Below are 26,766 nucleotides of genomic sequence, written 5' to 3' on the forward strand. Positions count from 1 at the left end.
TTCATCTCCATTCCCCTCTTGTAGGCCCTTACAGCTAGAATTTTTTTTAAAAGAACAAAACATTTTCCCTCAAAGAAAAAGAAACCCTTCATACCCCAGTTTGGTTAAAAATACCTCAGCCCTTAAGACACCAATGACTGAATGAACCTATAGAATCATAGAATAGTAGGGTTGGAAGGGCCATCGAGTCCAACCCCCTGCTCAATGCAGAAATCCAAGTCAGAGCATCCCTGACAGGTGGCTGTCCAGCCTCGTCTTCAATGCCTCCAGTGTGGGAGAGCCCACCACCTCCCTAGGTAATTGGTTCCATTGTCGTATTGCTCTTACAGTCAGGAGATTTTTCCTGATGTTCAGCCGGAATCTGGCTTCCTGTCACTTGAGCCCACGATTCCATGTCCTGCACTCTGGGATGATCAAGAAGAGATCCTGGCCTCCTTCTCTGTGACAACCTTTCAAGTACTTGAAGAGCGCTATCATATCTCCCCTCAGTCTTCTCTTCTCAAGGCTAAACATGCCCAGTTCTTTCAGTCTCTCCTCACAGGGCTTTGTTTCCAGTCCCCTGATCATCTTCGTTGCCCTCCTCTGAACCCTCTCCAGCTTGTCTGCATCCTTCTTAAAGTGTGGTGCCCAGAACTGGACACAGTGCTCCAGATGAGGCCTAACCAGTGCTGAGTAGAGGGGAACTAGTACTTCCCGGGATTTGGAAGCTATGCTTCTATTAATGCAGCCTGAAATAGCATTTGCCTTTTTTGCAGCCACATCACGTTGTTATGTGATGTGGCTGCAAAAAACAGCCTCTTGCTCAGGCCTTCTAGTCCAAACCATAAGCATAGGAGAAGCCAATCCGCCAAGATATTCTTCTTGCCCTGGCTGTGAGCAACAGCACAATCACAGTCCTACAGGGCTAAGCTCTAGCACAGTAACTTCTGGTTAGAACCTTTCACCTGATTCAGCCAACAAGAGGGAGTGGTCGGTTTGTAAGAGGAACTTATGACCCCCAAAGTAGGGGCGAAGTTCACCCAAAGCCTACACAATGGCCAAACACTCCTTCTCCACGGTGGCTAGACTTTTCTCCCGAGCCAGAAGTTTTTTACTCAGATAAGCCACAGGGTAAAGTTCTTGATCAGGCCCCTCTTGCAACAGCACCGCCCCCAACCCAGCCTCTGAGGCATCTGTCTGAAGTACAAAAGGGGCTTCAAATCAGGTGCCTGTGGAATCAGTTGTTCCATCAGCTTAGCTCTAAGTAGATCAAAAGCCTGTTGACACTGTTCAGACCACTGCACTTGTACAGGTTGCTCCTTCTTACACAGATCCGTCAGGGGAGCGGCCACATTACTGAAATGGCAAATGAACTGCTGGTAATACCCAGCCAAGCCCCAAAAGGACTGCACTTGCTTCTTGGTCTTGGGCACTGGCCAATCCTGAATAGAAGCAATCTTTGCATCGAGGGGCTTGATGGTGCCCCCTCCCACATGATGGCCCAGATAAATAACCTCCCCTAGGCCAAAGTGACACTTAGAGGCCTTAACTGTTAGGCCTGCTTCTTGAATCCTCCGAAACACCTGACGGACATGATTTAGGTGGGACTCCCAGGTTTGACTAAAAATAGCCACATCATCTAAATACGTACAGGCAAAGGCCCCTAACCCATTCAACAGCCCATTTATAAGATTTATAAGTCTCTGAAAGGTGGATGGCTCTCCTTTCATGCCCAACGGGAGGACCATAAACTGATTAATGTCCAAATGGGTCACAAATGCAGATTTTAAAGCAGCATCCTCATCAAGGGGCAATTGCCAGTACTCCTTGGTCAAGTCAATCATGGTGATGAACTCCCCCCCTCCCCCAGCTATTCCAGGAGTTCATTGGCACAAGGCATGGGATACAGATCTGGCTGGCTCAGATGTCGATAATAAGCACAGAGTCTAATACCCCCCCCCTTTTTATCCACCGACACCACTGGAGAGGGCCGGGGGCTACGGGAAGACTGGATTACTCCCAAATCCAACATGACCTTGATTTCAGCAGCAATATCTGCTGCATGCTTCCCTGTAGCTCTGTAAGGCAAGGACTGAATGGGTGGGTGATCCCCCATCAGAATAGAATGCTGGGCTCGGGAGGTTCACCCAGGCACAGCAGAAAACATAGCATTATGATCCTTGAGGAGTGCCCAAAGCTGCTGTTGCTGAGTAAGTGTCAAGGGTGGGGAAGAATGACCTCTTCAATTCCTCCAGCCCCTTGGCACTCCTCTAACATGTCCACCACTTCCCCCACAACCTCCTTTTCAGCCACAAACCAGAACACAACATGGTCCCAGCTAACATAGGGTTTTAGCATGTTGACATCGAACACCTTAGGTTTATGGAATGAACTCAGAAAGGACACCAGGTAATTAACTGCTCCTAGTCTTTGTTTAACCACCGGGGGGCCATCCCATTTCACAGCCAGTTTGTCAGGTGTAGTGGGCTTGAGCACCTGGTCCCCCGGGTGAAACACCCACATCTTGGCTTGCCAGTCATACCAGGTCCACTGTTCCTGTCGGTCTTGGGCCAAATTGCACTGAGCCACCTCCCAAGCATCCCTCAAGGGGTTCTGCATGAAAGCAACAACTGACTTAGGGGAGGAGGCCACTGTCCCCTCCCATTCTGCCTGCAACAAATCCAATGGGCCCCAAATCTCCCTCCCAAACATCAGTTGGTTGGGAGAGAAGCCTAAACTCTCCCGAGGGGCATCATGGTAGGCAAAAAGCAGGAATGGCAGGGCTTGATCCCAATCCGCCGGGTGCTTGGTGGTGTAAACCCGAATCATTTGGCCAAGAGCCTGACTAAACTTTTCCACCAACCCATTAGCCTGATGATGATATGGAACACTGTGGGAGGTCTCCACCCCCCGCCCCCCAATCTCCCACATTTCCTGCAGTAGTCCAGAAACAAACCTGGTGCCCCGTCTGACAGAATGGTCTTTGGCATTCCTAGATGGGAACAAATGGAGAGTAAGGCTTTAGCCAGCAGAGCTGCCATGGCATCAGACAAAGGCACAGCCTTGCTGTATCAAGTGGGGAAGTCAGTAACGGTCAAAATAAACCTCTTCCCCATTTTGGTAGGAGGGGAGAAGGGACCGATAATGTCAATTCCAATCCATTCAAAGGGAGCCTTGACAAGAGGAAGGGGTGGAGGGGTGCTTTCGGATGGTCCCGATTAAATCCCACTGTCTGACACACGTTGCAGGACAAGCAAAACTCCTTCACCACTTTGGCCACTAGGGGCCAGTAGAACCCTTTCGTTATCCAGCTCTGTGTCCGCTTGATGCCAAGATGTCGCCCCCTTGCAACTTCATGGGCCAAGCGGCGGACTTGCTCTCAATAGGCGTGGGGCACAACCAGCTGGCGCGGCAGAGTCCATTTCTCCCCACAGCCCTGTGGGGAAAATTCACAATACAAGGCCCCAGGTCCCGTCCCCCCACCCTGAAGTGCACCGGGTAAGCTGGAGAGACAGCAGTTATACCCCGTTCAGCCTCTTCTCAGCAAGTTTGTAACATAGGGTCAGAGGCCTGGGCAGCCAGGAAGGCGGGACTGAGTCTACCTTCTCTCAACAGCCTTTCTCCACTCTCCCCCAATGCTCGCTCTGGCTCCACAACTGGCACAGTCCCCACATCAGGCTCTGAACTGTCAGTCTCGGCCAACGGGGTCAGAGAGGCCCTCACTCCTTCAGCCAGAGGGGCAAGCCCCACCTTTTCTCTTGGTCTTCCAGGGGGCCCTTCTTGGATCTTAGCCGCTTGGCTACAGGTAATGGCCTTCATTTGCGCAACGTGGTAAGCAAAATCATTACCAAGAAGGACTCCCCAAGATGATGACTCCCCCTCATGGATAATTATATCCAGCTCCCCCTTCCAGCCACAATATTCCACCTTTATTCAAGCAATAGGAACGTCAGTGTTCAGGGAATTATAACGAGTCACTGAGGAGGTCTGCCCTCCCAAAGCTGACCATCCTCTAAGTATCTCTTGCCAACAGCTGTGACATCTGCCCCCATATCCCAGTAAGCCAGGATCTTAGCCCTGTTACTAATAACACACTCACAAAACTGCATCTGGCTCCACTTTATCTGTCCTGGCTGCAGCAGCCACATTGAGATGGAAGGACAAGATTTCCGGTCCCGTTGCCAACTCTCAGATGGAGCGAGATTGCGCGGATCACTTCCCACCTTTCCAGAGACACTGGCGGTCGCACCCTCAGACTTGGCTCACGAAGACCTTGACAGGGCGGCCTCCGGCAGGGGACTGGCTCTTGCACTGCCCGTTGGAGCAGCTGATGACAGCAAATCACAGCCTTCGGGTTCCCTCTAGCCCGACGAGCTTCCCCCCTCTTCACTCCAATCAGAAATCTCAGGGCTGGAAGCTGATGAGGCAGGGAGGCCAAACATCCCCACCTTAGGCTGAGAATCATTATGCCTCTTTTTAGCCAGCTTCAGGCAGCCTCTTTTCAAGTGGCCCACTTCCTTGCAGTAATAACAGTCACCTGCCTAAGGGGTGGAAGTAGCTCTGGGCGGGGGCACCCAGGGTTTTCCGCCAGGAGTAGCAGGGGGGAATTGCTAGGTTTAGCTTCAGCCACCCTCTCTCCTCCCCCAGCCCCAGCCCCTCCAGGACGTTTGGCATTAACAGAGCATAACTGCTCCCTCTGGCGGCGGGCGCCCATTTGATCAGCCAAGCGCCCTGCATCCCTCACAATCCCAGGGCTATAGTCACTAACTAAGGCAGCCAGCTCAGAGGGAAGAACAGAGAGACACTGCGCCCACCCTATCAGTTCACACAGCTGTTCCATGGCCCCTCCACCCCCAGCCAAGCATCCAGCGCCTTTGCCAGTCACAGCCAGGGCAACACAACTCTCCTCTGCAGAATGGCGTAGGGAGCGAAATCGACGACAACGTGTTCGCTGGAGAGACCAAGATGTTGTCTCACAAGGGCTTCAAGCTGATCATAATCATGAGCATCATTTCAGGGTAAGGACCCCAATAAATCTGCCAGCTCCCCTGAAATCTGAGCCTGCAGAATGGCCATACGTCGGGGAGCACATTCTGATCTTCACAGGCAAGCTCAGAGAGGGAGAAGAAGGTCAAAATATCTTACACAGTCTGACACGTAGGGAAGAGTTTCCGATCCAGACAGTGAACACGCTCCTCTCCCCAGAGAAGTGCCGTGGTGTTTTCAATGCCTCGAGCTGCAGCTCCACCAACCTTAGCTGACGGTCATGGGTCTCTCGCGATGCATGCTGCCAGCTTCCCACACTCCTGATCACTGCGGCTATCAGAGGCTGGTGCCGCGCTGTCTCACCTCCCCCTCGCCGGTTGCTCAGCCTCCAAAATCCATGGGCCAGTCTTCCACTGCCTGACAGCTGCAGGTACTCTGCTCTCCCTCAGCTCAAAGGCCCTAACGCCCACGACCCATTCAACAGTGGCCGAGCCCTCAACCTCGGGTACTGACAGCTGGGACGAGACAGCACCGTCCTTCCCAGAGCCTACACTAGGAACAAAGGGCTGGATGTGCCTGGTCTCATCTGATCCCGGAAGCTAAGCAGGGTCAGCCCTGGTTAGTACTAGGATGGGAGACCGCCTGGGAATCAGGCTTCCTGCACTGAGCAGGGGGCTGGACTCGATGGTCTTGGAGGCCCCTTCCAACCCTATGATTCTATGAATCTATAAATCTTAGGAGGACAACACAAAGGCTCTTATGTCTCTCTCTCTCCCCCGGTTCCTCAGCACCAGATGCCACCCTGAATAACTTCAGTGTCTTATCCCACCTCTAGCACCATGTGACGGATGGTTGAGACTAGTCTCAACAACCCTGCAAGGTAGGACAGGCCAATCCTGGCCACAAATCCCCACTATAACCCAGTAGCCTTCCACCACTAGCCAATAGGCACTGCAGTTAGCACTGAAGAACACAACACACCAACTGAAAGTTGGGAAAAAGTTTATTGAAGGGAAAGGGACAATTGGGAAGGAAGGGGAGAGGTGGTAGGTAGTACAGAAAATTACAGGCGGGAATATAATGAGCAAAACACCCAGGAATGCGCCCCAGGGCTGAGCCAATCAAGGCTCAGCCCCAGGGCACACCACCCTCGTGTCCAAAGGGGGCAAGATCTTCCCACCAGACCCAGCAATTCTCTCTTTCCCAATTAGCGCGGACTGAGCTTGGCCTTGAGATGCAGCGCCAAGAAACTGCTAGGCAACAACCAGCTCCAGGTGGTCACTTCGGACGCAGCGGCCCAGCCTATTCGCATGGCCGAGAGCAGGCCTTCGTTCTTGACAGTTACTATGCCAGATCATGGGTTGTACTAGGTGTTGCAAGGGAGAAGAAGAAGCTATACAAGTACTTGCCACTTTTAGCAACAGCCATTTGCAAACTTCTTAATGGGCACAATCCACCAGGAAGTTCTCTAGCCCCATGTTTATTTATTTACTCTTTAAAAATATTATACGGCTTTTCAGGAAGCTCTCAGAGGAGCTGATAAGGAAATCAATTGCACAATCATAAAATAGCACAGAATTAAAAGTAACAAAACTAATCTAAAAAACCCAGAAACATTCATCACTGAAATGGGGCCCTGTGCCACTCGTATTAAGAGCGCTTGTGCAGAAGAACTTCCCAGTGGGTTTTGCCCAATCTAATTCTGAAGCACAGTCAATAAACAATGAAGATGAGCCATTGCGAGGGCCGTACTTAAACATTTTAATAATATAAATTGGAGGGATTTCTTAGAAGACCAACCAGGGGGATTAATAGGGAAGAGGAAATGACTTATAAGGAAAAATTAAGTATGTACTGAATAACTTGGCCAAAATAATGACTAAGCATGGCTAATAAGGGAGGAGTTGTTTTGGAAAGTTGTAAACATCAATGCAGGAGAGGAACAGTTTGGAGTTTTTAGGGAGGATTACAAGCAAGCGTCAGATTAAAGGTAGGAGTAAAAAGCCAACCGCCATAGATAAAACGGTTGTTTTCTTTGTAACCGGGATGGCGGGGGAAGCTTCAGCAGCAAAAAACGTGGCTACACGTGTTGAAATAATTTCAGTTCCAAACTTAGTAATGCTCATGTACAAACCCTTTTGCCAAAGAAAGCAGCTGCACACACAGAGTGGTACAGTCATGCCTCACTCTGATGTGTTATACCCAGTGATGGCTGGTGCCCACTGGTGCTGGTGGGGCAGAGGGCAGGGGCCATCATAGGCGGAGCCATTAATATCATCAGAGCAACACAGGAAAGCATTCTTCTGAATCCCCAGCAGGCATTCTACTGAAAGGGAAAACTGAAGCACATGACCTTTAAAATCATGCTCGCAAAACAGAGTGTGAGGGGTGGACTATTAATAATAGTAATACCCTCAGAGCAAGAGAGTATAGTAGACTTTTTTGAATCCTCAGCAGCCAACAACCCATGAAACCCCCAATAACGCCCTCCACATGTCTCTATAATCCACTGCTGAACCCCTAAGGACATATTACAAGAAACAAAACAAAAAAACCAAAACAAAACAAAAACTATATTCAAAGGAGATTAAAAACTCCCCGCAAAACACATTAAAAAAACTACCTTTGCGACTGACTGATGCTGTGGGTCTGGATTAGATGCCCTGGTGGCTGGTGCTTGGCACCTCTCTCTCTCTCTCTCTCTCTCTCTCTCTCTCTCTCTCACACACACACACACACACACACACACACTGTGAGTATCCAGCATGCAAGCAACAAAAGACTTCCCCCCCCCCAAACAAAAGACTATGTTGCTATATTAAGTTGCTATGGGAAACTGCTTAATGAATTCCCATATACATCCTGGGTCCTGTACAGGCATAGGACACCCTGTCATAACTGTACTTGGGAAGCAGGGAGAGTGATTCTCATAAACTCCCAGCCCCCTCTCCTGCCTAGCATATTGTTAAGCTGGGAGAACGTTCTGAGCATGCGCAAGCCACTGCACATGGGCAATAGTGGCAAGCAAGAAGTACGCAGAAGAGGATAAACTGGGTCTGGTTATCATGGTAGGTTGCTGGGGCTGGGGGGGGCGGTCTGGAAGGGGTGGGGGAGAGGTAGGTGGTCACTACTCCCCATACACAGAACAGGTCTGCCACTGGCTACGCCCAGGCTACTCTTGAAGTCTTTGGAAGCTTCAACTGCTTCAAAAATGCAGTGGCCAGATTAGCGATGGAGGCTTGCCAGAATGAGCACCTTACATGACATTAAGAGATCTTCATTCATTCCCAGTTTGTATCCAGGCAGAATTTGGGATGCTGGTCTTGGCCTTTAAGACCCTGAACGATCTGGGGCTACCTGATTCTTGCTTTACTCTCGTTTAGGCACCAGACAAAAGCTGTCTTATTTACCTGAGCCTTCCGATACTGCTTTATGCTGTGGAGTTTCTTTGTGTCATGGTTGTTGACTCTGTGGTCTGTGAACTGCTGGCACTGCTTTGATTTGCTTTTACTGCTACTTTTGAGATACGAATTTCATTTATCTGCCACTGTGTTTTGACAGCTGTAGTTTTGTTTAGTGGTTTTGTTTTCTTGTGAACCACCCTGAATGCTACTGTGCAACAGAATAACACCATGCAACTATTTTAAATAACTACTACATTCCTCCCCAATACTAAGCCTGACATTCTGTACATATTCAGGCTGCCCAATTTCCGTTGAGCATAATGGGATTTAAGCAGCCTAATTCTGTGTAAAATTACAAGTACAGAGGTGCAGAAAGCCTCTGAGAAATTGTGTAAACCTTCTCTAAACCCATTTTAATTCTCTCAAAACTCCTCAGCTGTACATTCCAGGCAGGAGCCTTCAAATTTGCCTCAAATGTCCACTTAAGAAGAAAATCAATGGCACGCTGGTCCCAGGTTTGCCCACTGCAGAGAGTTTCTTCACCAGTGCTGAACTCCTAAGTAACATCCAGTACTGATGAGAGGCAGGAGATGACACACCCACATCACACAACTTGACTAAAAGCATGCATGATTTGTTGTGGGCCCCAGATAAGAATCTACAGAACCCTCCCTGAGAAATTCTGCAGATCTTATAAAAACAATTTCAGTCCCCCCTTAAAACTATTTGCATCTCTTGCCTGAACAGAAACCTCTACTGGGATCTAGAATAGGCACTATGATGACAAATTCCATGAGGTGTTTTCTTTCCAATCCGCTTGAAATTCCTTGTTTCTCACAAGCGGGAACCTCCAAATTTACCTCTGTAGTTTATCTTATGTGAAATCCAGCCCAAGACCATCGCATAGAAAGGCTCTCAGCAGCTCCGAGTGTTAATAATGCTTGCTATTTCTTGATCTCTTCACATTTCTATTAAAATTCTCTCATTGTGCAACTTATTCCATAGACCACCTTTCCCCCAATACCTCCAGATGTTTCGGACTACAAGTCTAAGCATCCCTTACCATTAGACATGCGTGTGCGGGCTGATGGGGTAGTCCAAAACATCTGGAAGGCACCAGAATGGGGAAGGCTAATGCCAACTACATAGGAATGGACAGATCAGTCTATTTCTGGTACATGTCTCATTCATAAGTCCATTTTGTATGGTTTCCACATCAATCTGTGATTTTTTTATAAGTCAACAACAACACATGAATATTTGCGTTGGTTCCCAGCAACTGGTATTCAGAGGCTCACTGTCTCTGGTACTGGAGGTAGCACATAGCCATCAGGACTAGTAGCCATTGTTAGCCTTCTCATCGGACTCATCCATGAATTTGTCTAACCCGCTTGAAAAAGTCATCCAAATGGGTGGCCACCACTATCTCTTGTGGCAGACAATCCCACAGTTTAATTCTGTCTGTGTGAAGAAGCCCTTCCTTTCATCTGTCCCAAGTCTCCCATCACTCAGCTTCATGGGATGACTCCAGCTTCTAGTATTATGAAAGATCCACTTTCTCCACACCATGCATAATGTTATATCCCTCTCCCCTGTCCCCATTTACTCCCCTTTTTTCTAAGATGTTTTGCAATAGTTCTGGTCCTTTCTGTCAGACTGTGTCTAGAAGGTGGTGCTGGGAGATTACTGTTCTTCTCCATGACCGTTGACCTGTGGTGCCCTGCAGGATTCTATCTTGTCCTCCCTGCTGTTTAATGTTTACATGAAACTGCTCAGAGAGGTCATTTAGAGCTTTGGAGTAAGATGTTTCCAATAACTGATGACACTCAACTCTACTGCTCTTTGTCACCTAACACCAAGGAAGCAGTTGAAACCCCTGAACATTGCCTGGGTTTGATAATGGGTTGATCATGAGTGTGAACAAGCTGAGGTTAAATCCAGACAAGATAGAGATGTTATTGGTCAGTAGAAAGACTGACTCAGGGATTGGGATGCAACCTGTTCTGGAATGGGTTGTGCTCCCCCTGAAGGACCGGATCCATTGCTGGGGAGTGCTCCTTGATCCTACGCTGTCCTTGGATCTTCAGGTGGAGGCAGTGGCAAGGAGTGAGCTTGCACAATAATGCCTGGTGCACCCACTGCTACTCTTGAGGAATCAGTCTGATGTGGTTACAGTTATCCATGCCTTGGTTACATCACATTTAGACTATTGCAATGAGCTGTATGTGAGGTTACCCCTGAAGAGTGACTGGAAGCTTCAGTTGGTGCGAAATGTGGCAGCAAGACTGCTAACCGATGCACAGCATCAGGACCACATCACACCTGGCCTGAAAGATGTGCCCTGGCTGCCAGTTGCTCTCCAGGCTCAATGCACGGTGTTGGTGTTGACCTTCAATGGCTTAGAACCTGGCTGCTAAGGGACCGCCGGCCTCCCCGTGAGCCTGCCCAAGCATTAAGACCTGCAGGAGAGGCCCTTGAGGGCAACATTGCCTGCCGAGGCCTGTCTGTCGGGCACACAGGGAAGGGCTTTCCACTCTGTCGCCCCCAAACATCATTTCAATTTAACCTTTTAAGATGCATAGTTGTAATATTTTTACTGTTCTTGTATTTTTTGTTTTAAGGTTTTAAATTGTTGTTTGCCACCTTGATGGCTTTTTCACAGATAAGGAAGTATGTAAGTGTAAATAACAAATGAAGTACATACAACAATAAAGAACTCTTCAGTATCGACAACTACAACATACTTTCACAGTCTTATGTTTCCTTCTGAATGCAGGTCACCTGCAAACAATGTCCGATACTTTTCTTCAGGGATCCCATTATAAGTTAACTAAGACAGCAACTATTCCAAGGACATCAGTAAGCTGGACAGCTGAGCAGGGGTTTGAATCCAGGTCACTGTCACCCAAGCCCAATCCTCTAGCCCAAGGTGCACAACCTTTTTCAGGCTGGGGCCCCACCTTGGATGGTGAGTGACTAGTCGGGTGCTGTATGCCAAAACGGGCATGCCCAGAGTGAAAGGAGAGAATGGATATTTTCCATTTATCCTTGCTTATGTAGCTATTTATTTTCCATTACTTTCCTCTCCCTCAAAGATTCCCTGCACCTCCACCATGCTCCCCAACTACGCAGTGAAAAGCACAATTTTTCGTAATGCTGTGATGAATACCACAGAGATATACTCTTTTATTTCTTATACTTTATTTCCTTTATTTCCCGGTTTAGTTTGTTCCCTATTTCCATTGCTTCGTGTTTTCCATTGCTTTCATTTCCCTCAAACACCTCCACGATCTCTCCCAATGTCAAAATGAATGTTTGCACTTACTTTTGACAATTTTTACTTTAGAATAGGTCAGGGGCTCCAATCCAGACCTCACCCCCCCCTTGCTAGGTTTCCAATCCAGACTGGGGGCCCTGCACATACTCTGGAGTAAAAATGGGGCAGACAGAGCTGCTAGAGACAGGTTAAAAGCAATTTCTGTTTCGGCCCTCAGTCTTGCCACCAGCACTTGGAAGGTCAGACTGCCAGAGCACCTCCTAGGTGAGGCTCTAGCTCTGGCCCTTTGGGATCAGCTGCTGGGGTGTCCTTGCTGAGGGGAAATCAGCAGCACTGACTTCCCTTCCGTGAGGACTCTCAGAGGGAAAGTGGGCGATCGGGTGTCATTGGCAGGGGGGGAATCAGCAGTGGCAGAACCTGTAGAGGCCACAAATGCTGCAGTAAATTAGCAGGGGGGGATCTGAGAAGACTTTGGGAGGGTGGCACATGAGGCCCCAGGTTGCGCGCCCCTGCTCTTGACGCTACGCCACACTGGCTCTCAGACTGATGCAGCGATCCTGCCATCAGGATTAGGGGAGGGGAGAAGTCAGTTGCACTCCTATTGCTTTAACTTGACTCTGTTAAGTTGTTTTGTTCTGCAGCGTACCTCAACTCAAGTTCATAAACCAACTCACTGCCATTTCAGTATTTTCTGTGCACCCACTTGAATAGGCCATGGACCCGATGGACTCATGCCAGTCTACCAATTATTTCCCAAGATGCCACATCACTTCAGTGCTATCCAGATCTTCAGAAAAACACATGGACCAAATAGTACAGTATTCCCTGGACTGCAGCACTTTAGAAGCCGGTGATGGATCTCTACATCATCCCTACATCTCTACTCTACATCATCTCTACATCATCTCTACATCATCTCTACATCTTGATCATCCCAGAGTGCAGGACACGGAATAATGGGCTCAAGTTACAGGAAGCCAGATTCCGGTTGAACATCAGGAAAAACTTCCTGAGTGTCAGAGCAATACGGCAATGGAACCAATTACCTGGGGAGGTGGTGGGCTCTCCCACACTGGAGGCCTTTAAGACGAGGCTGGACAGCCATTTGTCAGGGATGCTCTGACTTGGATTCCTGCATTGAGCAGGGGGTTGGACTCGATGGCCTTGTAGGCCCCTTCCAACCCTACTATTCTATGATTCTATGATTCTACAATTGACTATCTCCCTGTGACCAAAGTAATGCCATGCTTTTGGAAAACTAGTCAGAGCAGGGTCCCCCCACCTTCATTCTGAAGTGCTACAGCCCCAGAAGAACTTTTCCTAAAGCTGTAACTCAGTTCTTTTGTGGCACTAAAACCTGTCATCTTATTTACACAGTAATAAATAATTTTTATTATACAGATACTTATACCATTCTTTCCATATATAGTTATATACCACACAGAAATGTAAAATGCAAATTATCTGAAGTATGTTATGTCTATAGGAGGACCAACAATTGTTAAAGCAGGTATGCACTGACAACTATGTTGAAATGCAATCACAGGTTTTACACACTTCCAGTGCATGCTTAGGGAACAAGGGAGAAATCCACATTGGTGATTGTGCATACAGAACAAGGGAGTGACTGCTACTCTGGATTAATAAGTATGTGCTAGTTCATGAGTAACACTTATTTTCAGCTGTATAACCTCACACATTAAATATCACTCTAACACACTTCTCCCTCCCTCTGCATCCCTTTACCTGTTCGCATTACCTGTTCAACCCTTTGTTAAACCATGTAACATTCCTTCTATTGCCTTCCCATGCCCATGGGAAACTTCCACAGATGGTTAAGTTTTTTCAGTAGAATTAAGTCCACACGCTTATCCCTGTCACTGAATCGTAGTCAGATGATGTCCTCCCTGGTTGTAGCAAGTACTTTCAGACCAACTTCTTCAATAAGGTACATTGCCATCCCAAGAGGCTACACGGCACAATCAGAGACGCAGCTGTACATTCGAAAGAGTGGTGGAAGCCATTTAGACACACATTCACCTCATTTGGAAGCATTTATTTCCAGGGCAGAGAATGTGCGTTCACATCACTTTTTCAACACTTTATAATTCATGTCTCTCTTCATCCAAAATCTCCTGCAGGTAGTCGGAGCGTCCAAGGGACAATAGCATGGCTCAGAAAACCCCTCTGAGGTCAGACAGCACTATGACCTTGGAAGGGGGAATCTCACAGTGGTCCTCCCAAACCCTGCCTCCTCACAGCCAGTGCAGAGATCCACACTGGCTACCTCTCCAAAGCTGGAAAGCAACCTCAAAGGAGGAGGAAAGGGGCGTTCTGGTGGGTGAGGAGGAGACCAGGGAGGCCAGGATACGAGATATCCTGAATCTCCTCCAGCCTCCTTCCCTTCCCCACAGAATTGCCCTCACTAGATGGGCTGAAAGCCTATCTGGTGAAAATCACCGAAGTCAGGGGATGGGGAGGCAAAGATCACCTCTGCTGCTGCTCCCACCCAGCTGGTTTCAGCCCAGCAGGGCATAGGAATCTCAGAAGCCTCCTAATTCAAGGACGTCCAAGCAGCAAGAGTGCAGTTTACGCCCTTAGTCTTGCAGCTCCAACCCCATCACCACTAACCCTGCCTGCTTAGCAACACCGCCTCCCACCTGTGACCATGCAGTGGCTGCGCTCTGGGTACTCATAAGCCCTCGAACTCGGAGGCTTACAAGTATCCTATGAAGAGCAGGAGGCGCCTCGCACTTTAAACTAGACAGGCCATTTCCTAGCCAGGACCTCGATTTCATCTAGCGGAGCCTTTGGAGAGGGGGAGAGAAGGAGGCTGGGGCGGCAACAGGCGAAGCTGTAAGCCAGCCGTGCTGGTCTCCTCCCTTCCCCACCCAGAGGAATGCCCCTCTCCCCATCTCTGCCCCCTGGTTCTCTCCACGCAGGCGACGAGCAGGTGGGGGAGGTGAGCACAGTTTTTTGGTGACGAGGTTGGAGCCCTGCCTCCAACCTCGCATCCAGGAAACTGGGAAGTCCCGTGCCCCCAGACGCTGTCTAGCGGGCATAGGATTGCTCTCCCCAAGAAGCAGTCTTGCAGTAATAGCTAAGGAAAGTACCACTGAGCATGTGCTTTCCCCTCATTACTGAACCATAGCAACATTTGGAAGGCTTCATTTCCAGAGCAGGGGCGTCTCTTGCAGGCCTGGGCTCAACACCTCTTCTCAAAAATTAAACTTCATAACCTGTTTTGACACATTCCAAGCACAGTCTAAGCATTTGCGTTTCCACCAAACGTGGAAAGCTCACAGCAGTCCTCCCATAACTCTGCTAAACCGCACGCCAGCGCTGTGCGGCCAGCCACTTGCACCACCCGACCTCGGCCACATCTTCCCACAGTGCTTCACCGGCACCGCTAACTACAGCTGAGGCATCTTTCGCTAGGACCAGTCCCGTCGCTTCCAGTTCTCTGCTGCTTCGGTCTTCAGGTTGCCAAGTGCTGGGCTAGCCACCGCTATCCCGGCCCTATTTGCTCAGTGGTTCAATGGGAATGAGATCCAGTTTAGACCATCAGCACAATCCAGTGGCAAAACTTCCTGAAGACTAGGCCACGTCAGTGGAGAACCGTCACCCCCCACCAGCCCAGACCTCCAGAGAAAGCGGATATGCAAGGGGAAAAGGTTCAACCTAATCTTCTCCTGGATGTCCTATTTCTGTGTGTGCAGAGAACTGTTCGTTTCATTTTTTTCCTGGGGGCAGGGATTCAGACATACCCCCCCTTCACACACGCTCTCGTGCATCCTGAAGTACTAGAGCCCAGAAAAGGCGTCACTGTTTTCTCCCTTGTCCCATACTTGGTGGGCTTAGTGATTCTAGCCTTGTTGCATTACTGCGTTTTGTAACAATGCAATTGGATCAGTGGGATCTATTTTTATATGTTTATTTTTGTGACGAATACCTCCATCTCCTTCCACGCAAGTCGCTTTTCTGCCGCCTAGGTGCTGGGAGCAGGGGGGGTCCTCGCAGCAGATGCATGCCCCTTCCGGTGCCCGTTGGGCGGATGCTCTCGCCGAGGTTGTCCCGCGAGCAGAGCGGAACGCACACCCGCGCGGCAGGCCCCGCTTTAAACGCGCGCTCCCCCCTTCCACGCATCTTTAAATAGCCACGCCACAAAATCGCCAAGGAACGCGGCCCGCCAACGGCCTCATCCAGACCGAGATGCCGCCCCCACCACTTCTCTCCATGTACCGGCTGTTTGAGATCGAGCCAAACGTTGACCCTTTTCCAGTTTTATTTCAACGAAGGATTAGGGGCTGGATCGGAAAAGTATCCCAACCATTTCAGGATTCTCCTCCTCTCTTGTCGTCTCCCCCACCCCCCCACCCCGCCTCCGCGAGCACCACTGCTGCCGTCCTCATGGGCGAGACACTCTTGCCCTCGGCGGACATCGCGGACATCGCGGCAGCCCTTCCGAGCCCGCGCTCCACCTCCGCGCAAACGCGCGGAGGGGAACTCGCGCTCCAGCCCGCTCCAGGGAGGCTGCGCTTGGGGGCCGCTTTTCTCCGCCTCTGGAGAGCGGGGATGGCCACGGGCCGGGGGGGCAACGTCTTGGATGGAGCTCGATTGTTCCAGCAGGGAAGAAAAGCTGCGAGGAAGCGGGTCACCTGAAATAAGGGCGGGGGGCCGCAGAGACGGGGGGATGCCACTCGCTTGCCCAGACTCCCCCATGCCCCGAGGGGGGCGCGCAATCGCGGCGGGGGGCGAGCTTTCGGGGGCTGGATTCTCCCCGTTCGCCTCCCCGTCCGCATTTCCGCGGCTTTTGTTAGGGGCGGAACGCGCTCGATGCCGTCTTCCGAGGGGAAAGCGGCAAGGGGACCCCGAGACGTCCACCCGGACCCGACTCCCCTCCGAAGGGCCGGACCGAGAGGAGAACTCCAAGCGCGAGGGCATTCGCGGGTCTGCAGCCCTCCGCAGGCTTACTGGGGAGTCAACGCCGCCGAGCCCAGCGGGACTTCCTTCCGAGTAAACGCACACATGCGCGGAGTGTGAGGCTCCAGCCTTTATGCGGGCTTACCTGTGAGTAAGAGCCACTGAATATAGTGGGATTCCCGAGGCAAGATGCATTGGACGGGCCCGCAAGAGAAGTCCGTGGAAAACTTGTTGCGGAGAGGCCGGGGAGAGCGGATCTGATGCGCCCCCTCCCCCTCGCCCTCCTCCCCTCCCTCCCCCCTCCCCACGCCTCGGCGGCTGCGGTCTGCCGCGCACACCTCGTGGGGCGCGAGCCCCGCTCCGCTGCGCGGGGCTCCCCGGCGCCGCCGTCCTCGGGGCCGCGGCGGCGCAGAGCCGCCCAGAACCCCCGGCCCGGCCCCGAAGCCGCCCCGCGCGCTCTTTTGTTCTCGCCCCGCGCCCCCGCCGCCCCTCACCGTGGTGGACGTGACCATGGCATCCGTGTGGGCGTCCGCGGGGCGGCCGGCACGCAGCGCGCGAGCGAGCGAGCGGGGCAGCGCTCTGGCCACCCGGAAGCGCGGCGCAGACAAAGGCGCCCCCGCCGCGGCTCGCGCGGAAGGCGCTCGGCTCGCTCGCCCGCGGCGCGGGCTCCGGGATCCGGGCGCGGCGTCCCGCGGCCGCGGCTCTGCTCGCGGGGCAGCCAGCTCCGCCAGAGGGCCCGGGCGTGAACCCCGGCGCCGCGCGCGGCCGCCTCCAGCTCGCCGGCAGCGTCCCGCGCAGCGCTGCGGCGCGCCTCCCTTTGTTTTCGTGCCGCTTTGCGAGACGCGCGGCGCGCGCGGGCGTTGGGCTGCGTCCAGCCCCTTCAGCCCGCAGCTGCCCTTCGCAAAGTGATGGGGGACGGAGCTGGCATGAGCGACGTTCTGCGGAATCCTTTCGGAAGCATTTCTAGGAAGCGTGTTTCCTGAGAGGCAAGTCCCGCTGAGTTCTTGCTCCCTGTGCGAACGTGTAGAGGACCGAGAACTATTCCGCAGTACGGTGCCCTTGACGCTGCTCCCGAATTATCACCAACGCTTCCAAGCATTTAAGCCCACCCCTCACAAGAGAAATACCGTTTAAAATGTCTGTCTAAACATTGTCTTGCTTGTGTCTGCAAATGCCAACCAAGAGACCAGCTTGTTTATTTCTGTGCACAGTATAAACACTCAAAATAAATTGGGAGGGGAAAGAAAAATATTCTAAACTTCTCTTGCTCATTAAAAAAAATTATAAATCCACTGTTGATTTGTTGGGGGGTCCCTCTTTTGTTTTTTGTTTGTTTTTTTTTAATTATCAGAAAAGTGCCAAGGTTTCATATTTTAGCAACAGTATTTCCAAGAACTGGCAACTCTTCCGGATTTTTTTTGTAAGTAAAGCCATTAAGAAATGAAAAGACAAGACAAAAGAAAAGAAGGCAGTGCCAAATTCCTCAAGACCAGCAACCAATTTCCAAAACATTTTTCCCCTTGAATTTCTCTAGCTGGTTCACCAAGAAGGAAGATGATAATTGTAGCTGCGTGCCTCTTTAACTCTCTCTCTAAATGTACATGTCTCCATCCTGTGTTTGTGTGTGCGCGTTTTCCTCTGCCAGATTTCAAACAGAATGTGAAGAGCAAGTTGGAACCAACATTTTGCGGTCACAGAGGATGATTTGATCAGAACCACCCAAAAGCTGATGGTACAGAAGGTTTATTCAGTGTGTGCATCACTGCAGGATAGTTTGTCTCAATATATTTTCCTTCCTTCTTTCTTCCAACAAGTTTTATCCATTTAGATTGTGAGCTCCTCGGGGCAGAGATCAGTCTTTGACTTATGTTTATTCTGGCATGTACACTGATGGTGATATAATTAATGTCAGTACTGTAGTAATATATTGCCTAAAGAAATAATGTTAACTTTGTTAGCACATCTTTCCTGCTTGCCCCTATTATTTCATAACAAACGTTTGCATTTTCTATGAACATAGTGCTTAAAATATTTTTTTTTCTCACTGCCTGCTCACAATAAACCCTGTGATGCAGGTCCTTTTCATTTTATAGAGGGGCAAACTGACGCTAAAGGAAAGTGACTTGCCCATGGCCATTCAGAGAGTCCATGGCAGAGAGAGGACTTGAACCCCTGTTTATCCAATACTCCAACTAGGTCTCCCTGATTTCCTCCCAGTTATATTCACATGGACACAGTCGTCTCTTCATCTGAAAAGTGAATGTTTCTCACCCTGCCCTGGTCCATACATGCAACAGAATGAGATGCTAGAAGGTACTGCACCACTTCAGGTGAAAGATCACAGCTTTGATTGTTCTCCTATGCTAAAAACTCCATATAAACAAATGTAAACACAGCAGGCAAAAAGCTGTGCTAAAATCTATGTTCCTAGTGTGTTAGTTTTCTATTTGCAGGGAGTATTTTTTACATGGATAAAAACGTGATATCCCAGACTTGTGGTGTGTCCATTGTACTGCCTCAGCATTCAACTTCTCCATTCCTCTTTATGTTAAGAACTATCTTCTCTCTCCCTACCCTCATGCACTACACTATATACCCTCATTTACTACCCTCATGCACTATAATAAATGTCGAACTGGTGAATCCTAACATTTACTGGCAGTTCTTAAGATTCTATGAGGCTCCACAGGAAATGTTAGAAAGGGTCCCAGCACAAGCCTTGTTTCTCATGTTTATAATTAATTTAGCAGCAATTGATAAAAATGAGGACAGCATTCGGACATTCACCAAATTCCCCTTAATGCAACATCCACACAGACACACATATATGCACGAACATAGATATCGATATAATTTTTTAAAGAGAAATCACATACAGATGGCGTGTGTGATCATGTCTTCATCTGGCACATGTGAACAATTGTTTCTTCCGGCTGCTAAGAGATTCAAAATTACTCCCCCCGCAGCATACACATTGTACCTGCCTCATCATGATCATCCTCGCTGCCTGGGTTGGCTTTCGCATTTCGGTGACCAGGAAATCTTCTTTCACTGATGCCTCTTAAATCAAAACATTCTTCTGTAGTTCTCTGATTATCTTCCACTCTGTGAGAAAATTAAGCGCTTTGGGGCTTCCATCCAGATGCGATAATATATGTATATACGTGTAAAAAAATGAGTGGTTAGCTCGGAGCAAAAATATAATGCTGCCAGCAGTTCACCCCTGCATTTAACCTCTTGGCGTGAAGGCAGAGGATTGCTAGAATTGACAGCGGATCTTGCCTGTAGAAGCAGAGCGTCTCCTCCCGCAGCAGCCAAAGGGTTAACCACTCGCCATGCGTGCGCCGCCTGGGAAGCCTCGACCACCGAGGCACTCCTCCCTCGGGCCGAGCGCACGGGCCGGGGACGAGCAAACGCCCCCCGATCAGCGAGGCTGCAGAGCTCCGACTGCCTCTGCCGAGAGGAAACCAGCCCGCGACTTGTATTGTTCGCGCCTGGAAAGGTCCCTGCCATTCCCGGCTTGTGCCTGTGGCCGCCTGCGATCAGCAGGCCTTGTAATTCGATATGCTGCACCTAATCTTGCCAAATATGTGGGGCGGGGGGGGGGGGGAGAAAGACAGGGACTGTTTTCACAACTCTGCACAAGGGAAACAACTGGAGTGCTTCCAGTTTACTAAAATATAAATGAAAAGATTTTTGTTACTTATTTTATAAGATCGGTTCCCCCCCAAGAGTTTATCTTTGCAAAAGCACCTCGACACACACCTTAGACCTTCACTGCATTCTTAAAACTGCGTTTTGAACCATTTCTTGACGCCAGTGCCGACATTTCAATAATAATCAAGGAACAGAACTCAGGATAGAGATGTGTGGACAGGAGCAGGCTTGACTGCTGGGGACGCTGGGGACAGAGTGCACGTTTAGCATATGCACGCATGGTGTCCCCTGAGTGCACGTTTCTGCAGTACAAGTGAATAGCTGCCATTCGCCTGGGGGAAGGGGGGCCGGACAAAGTGCTGCTTTTGGTGACACAGTTGAAGTGAGGGCAAAACCTGCCCACCACCCCTGGGGAGGGGTAGCCCACTCACGAGCAACAGAGACATCCCGGTGCAGGGAGCGGTGTCCTTCTGAAGGCAGCTCAAAGCTGAGGGGAAGAGGATCCGAGGTAGGAAGTTGATTTAAGAGAAGGACCAGAAATTATCATCATCATGCACTACCTGTGTGTCCAATAAAATCTCATTTTTCTCATGTGGCTCAGAAAAGGCATGACACCTTGAACAGTTGTTTTTAAATGGGAGGGCAGGTATCGGAGGGTCACATGGATGTGGGACAAACTGGAGATTTATATCACATATCTGAATGATTTCCAAATAACTGTGAATCAGGTCATGAACATTCAAGGGCGTGGGAAATGGACAGACACGGAGTGCATTATAATTAATTTGATAATGAAAGTAATAATATCACAATGGGACACACTTCCAGTATGATACTAGGTGTACAAAGAGTGCAGCAGGAAAATGGCTGGCTGGAGTCAAACCCTATTTGGGCTGATCTCTGCAACCCCAGTTCTTACGAAGAGAGAGAGAGAGAGAGAAAGAGAGAATGATGATTCTTCTAGTAATTTTTAGCTTTCGCAATAGCACCGCTTTGTGGTTGAAATATTGCATAGAAATTGAAAGGTGTGGAATGATCTGGATGTTGTGTGCGTGTTGTACATACAAGTTCAACAAGTCTGTTGTGTTTCCATGGCGGCTGGCACTGACACAAATAAGCCGGAAAAATATATGAGGCTGCAATGGAAATTCTTTCATAAGAAGGTGGCTGTAAAAAGATGAACAAACAGGAGAAAACAAAGAGTTTGGTTTTTTCGGTTTGTTGATTCCCACATTGGATTAGTGTCATGAGTGTGACTAATCTGATTACTTTTATGGAGAGAAAGGAGAGAGGGCACATCGGTTTAGGGAGACTGTTTTCCTCCTTGACTGTCATCATCGGTTTTGAAGGGTGGCTCTCGGATGCTGGCAAAAGAAACAGAAACTGTCAGAAACAATTTCAGAAGCGTAAAACATTCACTAAAAGCAAGAAATATGAAAACTAAAATCAGCTGTGATGCTTCGTAAATCAGAGAGAAGAATTTACCTTTGTTGTTCAAAATGAATGTCGAGGGTTCAAAATAGATAGTGACTGATGCATGTAGATATCTGACCACGCACACTGACTCCGTAGTTAATTCCTAGGTAAAGAGATGCCAGGCTCAAGTCTTTCTGGAAACTCTCCCCTCTAATCTGGGAGACCTTCCCTGTAACCATGGTTGCGGGGACTCCTTGCTTTACTTGGCAGTGAGGCAAATGCACTCTGCGGCTGTTCAGAGGCACTTTCATCTATTCTTACTGTTATGCTACAGAGCTCAGCCTGGGTAATTAAAACAAATACTGGGTCTGAGCTCTGAACTGGGTTTCACTTTAGGCGTGGATACATCCCTGCAAATACTGGTGTAGCTGTGTTCAGCATAGGACAGTGATGAGAGGTTCTTAGCACTTGTCTTCAATAACCATCTGAATATTTGAAAGAGCATCGCCTCCTGGTTATTCCTCCTCTGTGCCTTGAAATCTGCTGATGAGGGCCTGCTCTGGAAACCTTCGTTTGGACAAGTGAGTACAGAGAGAGTGGTCCCATATCACCAAGGGGACAATGACCCTGAACAGGAATGGTAATGAGTTACTATATAATAATCAGCTGCTGATTCCAAATTAGCAGTTAATGAAAGAACTGAATGCTGGATCCTTGCATGAAGTGCTGCCCTAGTGGTTAAAGCTGTTGCACCAATGACAGAAAAAGGCTTCCCACCTTGTTCAAGTCGCCCTACACAGCTCAGAGGAAAGGTGCATCTTGGAACCCACCTCATCAGCCTGGCTCCGCGTCTGAGCCAGCTTGGAGCATCAAAATGACATTACACTTCAGCTCCGATCTGAGGGGAGCCACACTTTGCCCTGGTTTCTAAAGCCTTCAGTGCCTTCTCTATTGACTATAATAGGAAAATCAAGAAATGCCTGTAACATTTTAATCTTTTGACAGGACTGGATGAAATTTGCAAAGTAGCCCCTTTGGAGTGGATGAAGCCTGTGAAATTTCAGACAAATAGCTGTAGGAATAGGGAGTTCTCAGTAATTTGAGTTCATTTGAGGTTTTAAAAAGGTGTTTTGTTCTCTGCTCATTTTGTAGCAAAGTCCTGCATGGTCCAAAGCTGATTATAGAGCTGGATGTGGGCACGAAGACACTCATTCGCTTATAACACTGCTTTGTGAGCTAGGCAGACTCTGGGGGCCAAACTGAACGTTCTGCTAGCTATGCCAGGCAAGGCTCCGCACGACTGGCTCCCTTTCGTGCCAGCACACAGGGGCTTGGTTGAGAGTGAGGGATTCAAGCTTCCTCCCTTTCTGGTTTTGGCCTAAAATTCCACCCCCAGCCCCAGCCCTTTGCAGGGAGGCTGGAAAAAGAAAAAAAGAATTCTCTCTCGGAATGGATCTACACACAATGCAGAACGAGATTGGAGCAGCATTCAGTACTTTGCTACTTCGGATTGCTATTTCAAGTCATGTTTCTGAACATAAAAAAGCAACTTCCTTGTATGTAGCAAACTAGCATATCAAAGCGTGATCTTTGATATGCCAGGTCTAACTCTCTCTTGCTCATGTGCTTGCTTGCTTATTACCTGCAGGGAGCTCCAGAAAAATGTCAAACGCCCACCCACCCCCATCTGAAATTTAAAATGGTATAGTTGGCGATTCTAGTATCTTATTTTCCATAATGTGCAGAACATGCTTGGGGGAACCGGGTTTACAGTACTTTAAAAAAAAAAACCTATTGGGTAGGGAGACCACCTTAAGAAAATCAGAACTGAGCATGCTCAGTAGCCACAGAATGTTGAGTGTCACTTGAAAAATAAAAATACAAAGGGGGGTTGGAATGGAGTATCTTGGAGAAGGGCATGGCTGGCTGCAAGAACTCTGAATAGTGGCATTCCTGTTAGGAGGTGAGGATACATGCAACATTTTGTTGTAGGTCCTGCTTATTAGATTTAATCCAAATAAATGAGACGCTCTTCCAAGTAAAGATGGAGAGGATCAGCCTTAATCAATAAATTTTAAGGCTCCTCCTGTGTTACTACTGAGGATAGATTTGCAAAACTACTTGGGCAATCCCAAAGTGGCTTTTTTGTCACCTTGTAGAAGATCGCCAGGTAGACACGAGTCCTGTGAATGGCTCATGGACTAACATCATAGGACTCATCTTATTTAGACTTTAATTTTGACAATATTGAACCATTCACAATGTTCGGATGGGTGCTGACTTCAGAGGTCAGGAAGTAACCCAGGAGAAGGCACACCGAAGCGGGAGAAGTGGGTCTGATCTGGTTAAGTGACTCTGCCTTTTGAGACAGGAAAAGTGATCAGAAGGATCGAAAGCACCAGCTGATTTTCAAAATATCACATATACAGTTTTCTAAGAATGGCGGAGCTGTTCTGGTTTTGGATGAGGTGAGCTAGAAGCGCATTGAGCAGCATGTGAGACGTGAGGGCTGCTGGAGGAAAACAAGCTTGTGCTGGCATCGCCGCGACCCAGGGTTGGTTAAGGGAGATCCGAGGCTGAGGCCCCTCACACCAAGCATCCCGCTGGCTCAGACGCGATGTTCCGGAGTTCAGCATTCTGCTTCCAATCCAGCAGCAGCCAGTCAGATGCCTCTGAGAGCTTACAGGCAGCAGCCCCCCCCCCCCCCCCGGTAGTCCCCAGCACCTCTTATTCTGGAGCGTATCACTTCTGGAGCAGGAGGTTCCATCTCGCTAAAAGCTGTTGATAAAACCGATTCTTCATGGATTTGTCTAATCCCTTTTTTAAAAGCTAGAGGCCATCAGGAACATCTAGTAGCAGTGAATACCATCAGTTAATTAGGTGCTGGGTGAAGAAGCACTCCTAAACTTCCTTGCCATTCATTTCCAATCAACATAAGGTCACTCCAAGTTCTTGCAGTATGAGATATGGGGAAAAGGTCTATTTACTTTCTTCACACTCTTCATCATTTTATAACCCTTTACAATGCCCCCCCCACAAGCTTTTCATCCTAAACTAAAAAGTCCCAAAACTTTCTCCTGTCTACCTTGGGAAAGTGCTCCAACCCCCCTTCGCAATGTGTTCAGTCTCCAGCTGGGAGATTGCCTCTGCAAACAGAGCTGTCACCTAGATCTACCAAGAGCATCTCATCTGAGGCACAGACCTTCCCTCACACTTCTTGTCCCATCTTGTATATATGGAGAACTGCTGCTTCTCTTTCATCAGAAAGTATCTGTTTTCCTCTTAATCTCTGGGAGGGAAATTCTAAAGTAATGCATTGGATTGCTTGTTAGTTTTGAAGGTAAAAACTTAGGCACAACATTATTTAGGGCCAAAACAGTTGTTGTTCAGTCGTCCAGTCGTGTCTGACTCTTCGTGACCCCATGGACCATACCACGCCAGGCCTTCCTGTCTCCCGGAGCGTGCTCAAGTCCATATTCGTTGCATCGGTGATGCTATCTAGCCATCTCATCCTCTGCCGTCCCCTTCTCCTTTTGCCTTCAGTCTTTCCCAGCATCAGGGTCTTTTCCAGAGAGTTTTCTCTTCGCATTAGGTGGCCAAAATATTGGAGCTTCAGCTTCAGGATCTGTCCTTCCAATGAGCACTCAGGGTTGATTTCCTTTAGGATGGACTGATTGGACCTCCTTGCAGTCCAGGGGACCCGTAAGAGTCTTCTTCAGCACCACAGTTCGAAAGCATCAATTCTTCGGCGCTCAGCCTTCCTTATAGTCCAGCTCTCACAGCCATACATTACTACTGGGAAAACCATAGCTTTGATTAGACGGACCTTTGTCGGCAAGGTGATGTCTCTGCTTCTTACTATGCTGTCTAGATTTGCCATAGCTTTCCTCCCAAGGAGCAAGCGTCTTTGAATTTCATGGCTACAGTCACCATCTGCGGTGATCTTGGAGCCCAAGAAAGTAAAATCTGTCACTGCTTCCATTTCTTCCCCTTCTATATGCCAGGAAGTGATGGGGCCAGATGCCATGATCTTCGTTTTTTTAATGCTGAGTTTCAAACCAGCTTTTGCACTCTCCTCTTTCACCCTCAACAAGAGGCTCTTGAGATCCTCTTCGCTTTCTGCCATTAGGGTGGTATCATCTGCATATTGGAGGTTGTTGATAATTCTCCCGGCAATCTTAATTCCAACCTCTGATTCATCCAACCCAGCGTTTCTCGTGATGTACTCTGCATATCAGTTAAATAAGCAGGGTGACAATATGCAGCCTTGTCGTACTCCTTTCCCAATTTTGAACCAATCGGTTGTTCCATGTCTGGTTCTTACTGTTGCTTCTTGACCCTCGTACAGGTTTCTCAGGAGACAGGTAAGGTGGTCTGGTACTCCCATCACTTTCAGAATTTGCCACAGTTTGTTGTGATCCACACAATCAAAGGCTTTAGCGTAGTCAATGAAGCAGAAATAGACGTTTTTCTGGAATTCTCTTGCTTTCTCCATGATGCAGCGAATGTTAGTGATTTGATCTCTAGTTCCTCTGCCTCTTCGAAACCCAGCTTGTACTTCTGGTAGTTCTTGGTTCGCATACTGCTGAAGCCTAGCTTGTAGGATTTTGAGCATCACCATGCTGGCATGTGATATGAGCGCAATTGTGCGGTAGTTTGAACACTCTTTGGCATTGCCCTTCTTTGGAATTGGAATGTAAACTGACCTTTTCCATTCTTGCGGCCATTGTTGAGTGTTCCAAATTTGTTGACATATTGAATGCAGCACTTTAACAGCATCATCTTTTAGGATTTTAAATAGCTCAGCTGGAATACTGTCATCTCCGCTAGCTTTGTTGTTACTAATGCTTCCTAAGGCCCACTTGACTTCACTCTCGAGGATGTCCGGCTCAAGTTCAGTGACCGCACTATCATGGCTATCAGGGACATTAAGATCTTTGCTGTATAGTTCTTCTGTGTATTCTTTCCACCTCTTCCTAATCTCATCTGCTTCTGTTAGGTCCCTGCCTTCTTTGTCCTTTATCATGCCCGTCTTTGCACAAAACGTTCTCTTGAGAGCTCCGATTTTCTGGAAGAGATCTCTAGTCTTTCCATTCTATTGTTTTCCCCGATTTCTTTGCATTG

The 26,766-nt window shown here is 48.8% G+C and overlaps 1 protein-coding gene across 1 annotated transcript in view; it reads right to left on the bottom strand.

The window, feature by feature from the left end:
• Positions 1 to 17,359, bottom strand: part of NTF3 (neurotrophin 3) — an 84,124-nt gene extending 66,765 nt beyond the window's left edge. Inside the window, exon 1 of the mRNA XM_084811863.1 lies at positions 17,064 to 17,359. Coding sequence (XP_084667989.1) covers positions 17,064 to 17,081 — 18 coding nt within the window. The 5' untranslated portion in view covers positions 17,082 to 17,359. The remainder of the gene's footprint in view (positions 1 to 17,063) is intronic.
• Positions 17,360 to 26,766: the final 9,407 nt, after the last annotated feature.

The sequence above is a fragment of the Heloderma suspectum genome, chromosome 7 (assembly GCF_057233095.1).
Source record: "Heloderma suspectum isolate Gila_16-S chromosome 7, 16-S_ref, whole genome shotgun sequence".
NCBI lineage: Eukaryota > Metazoa > Chordata > Lepidosauria > Squamata > Helodermatidae > Heloderma > Heloderma suspectum.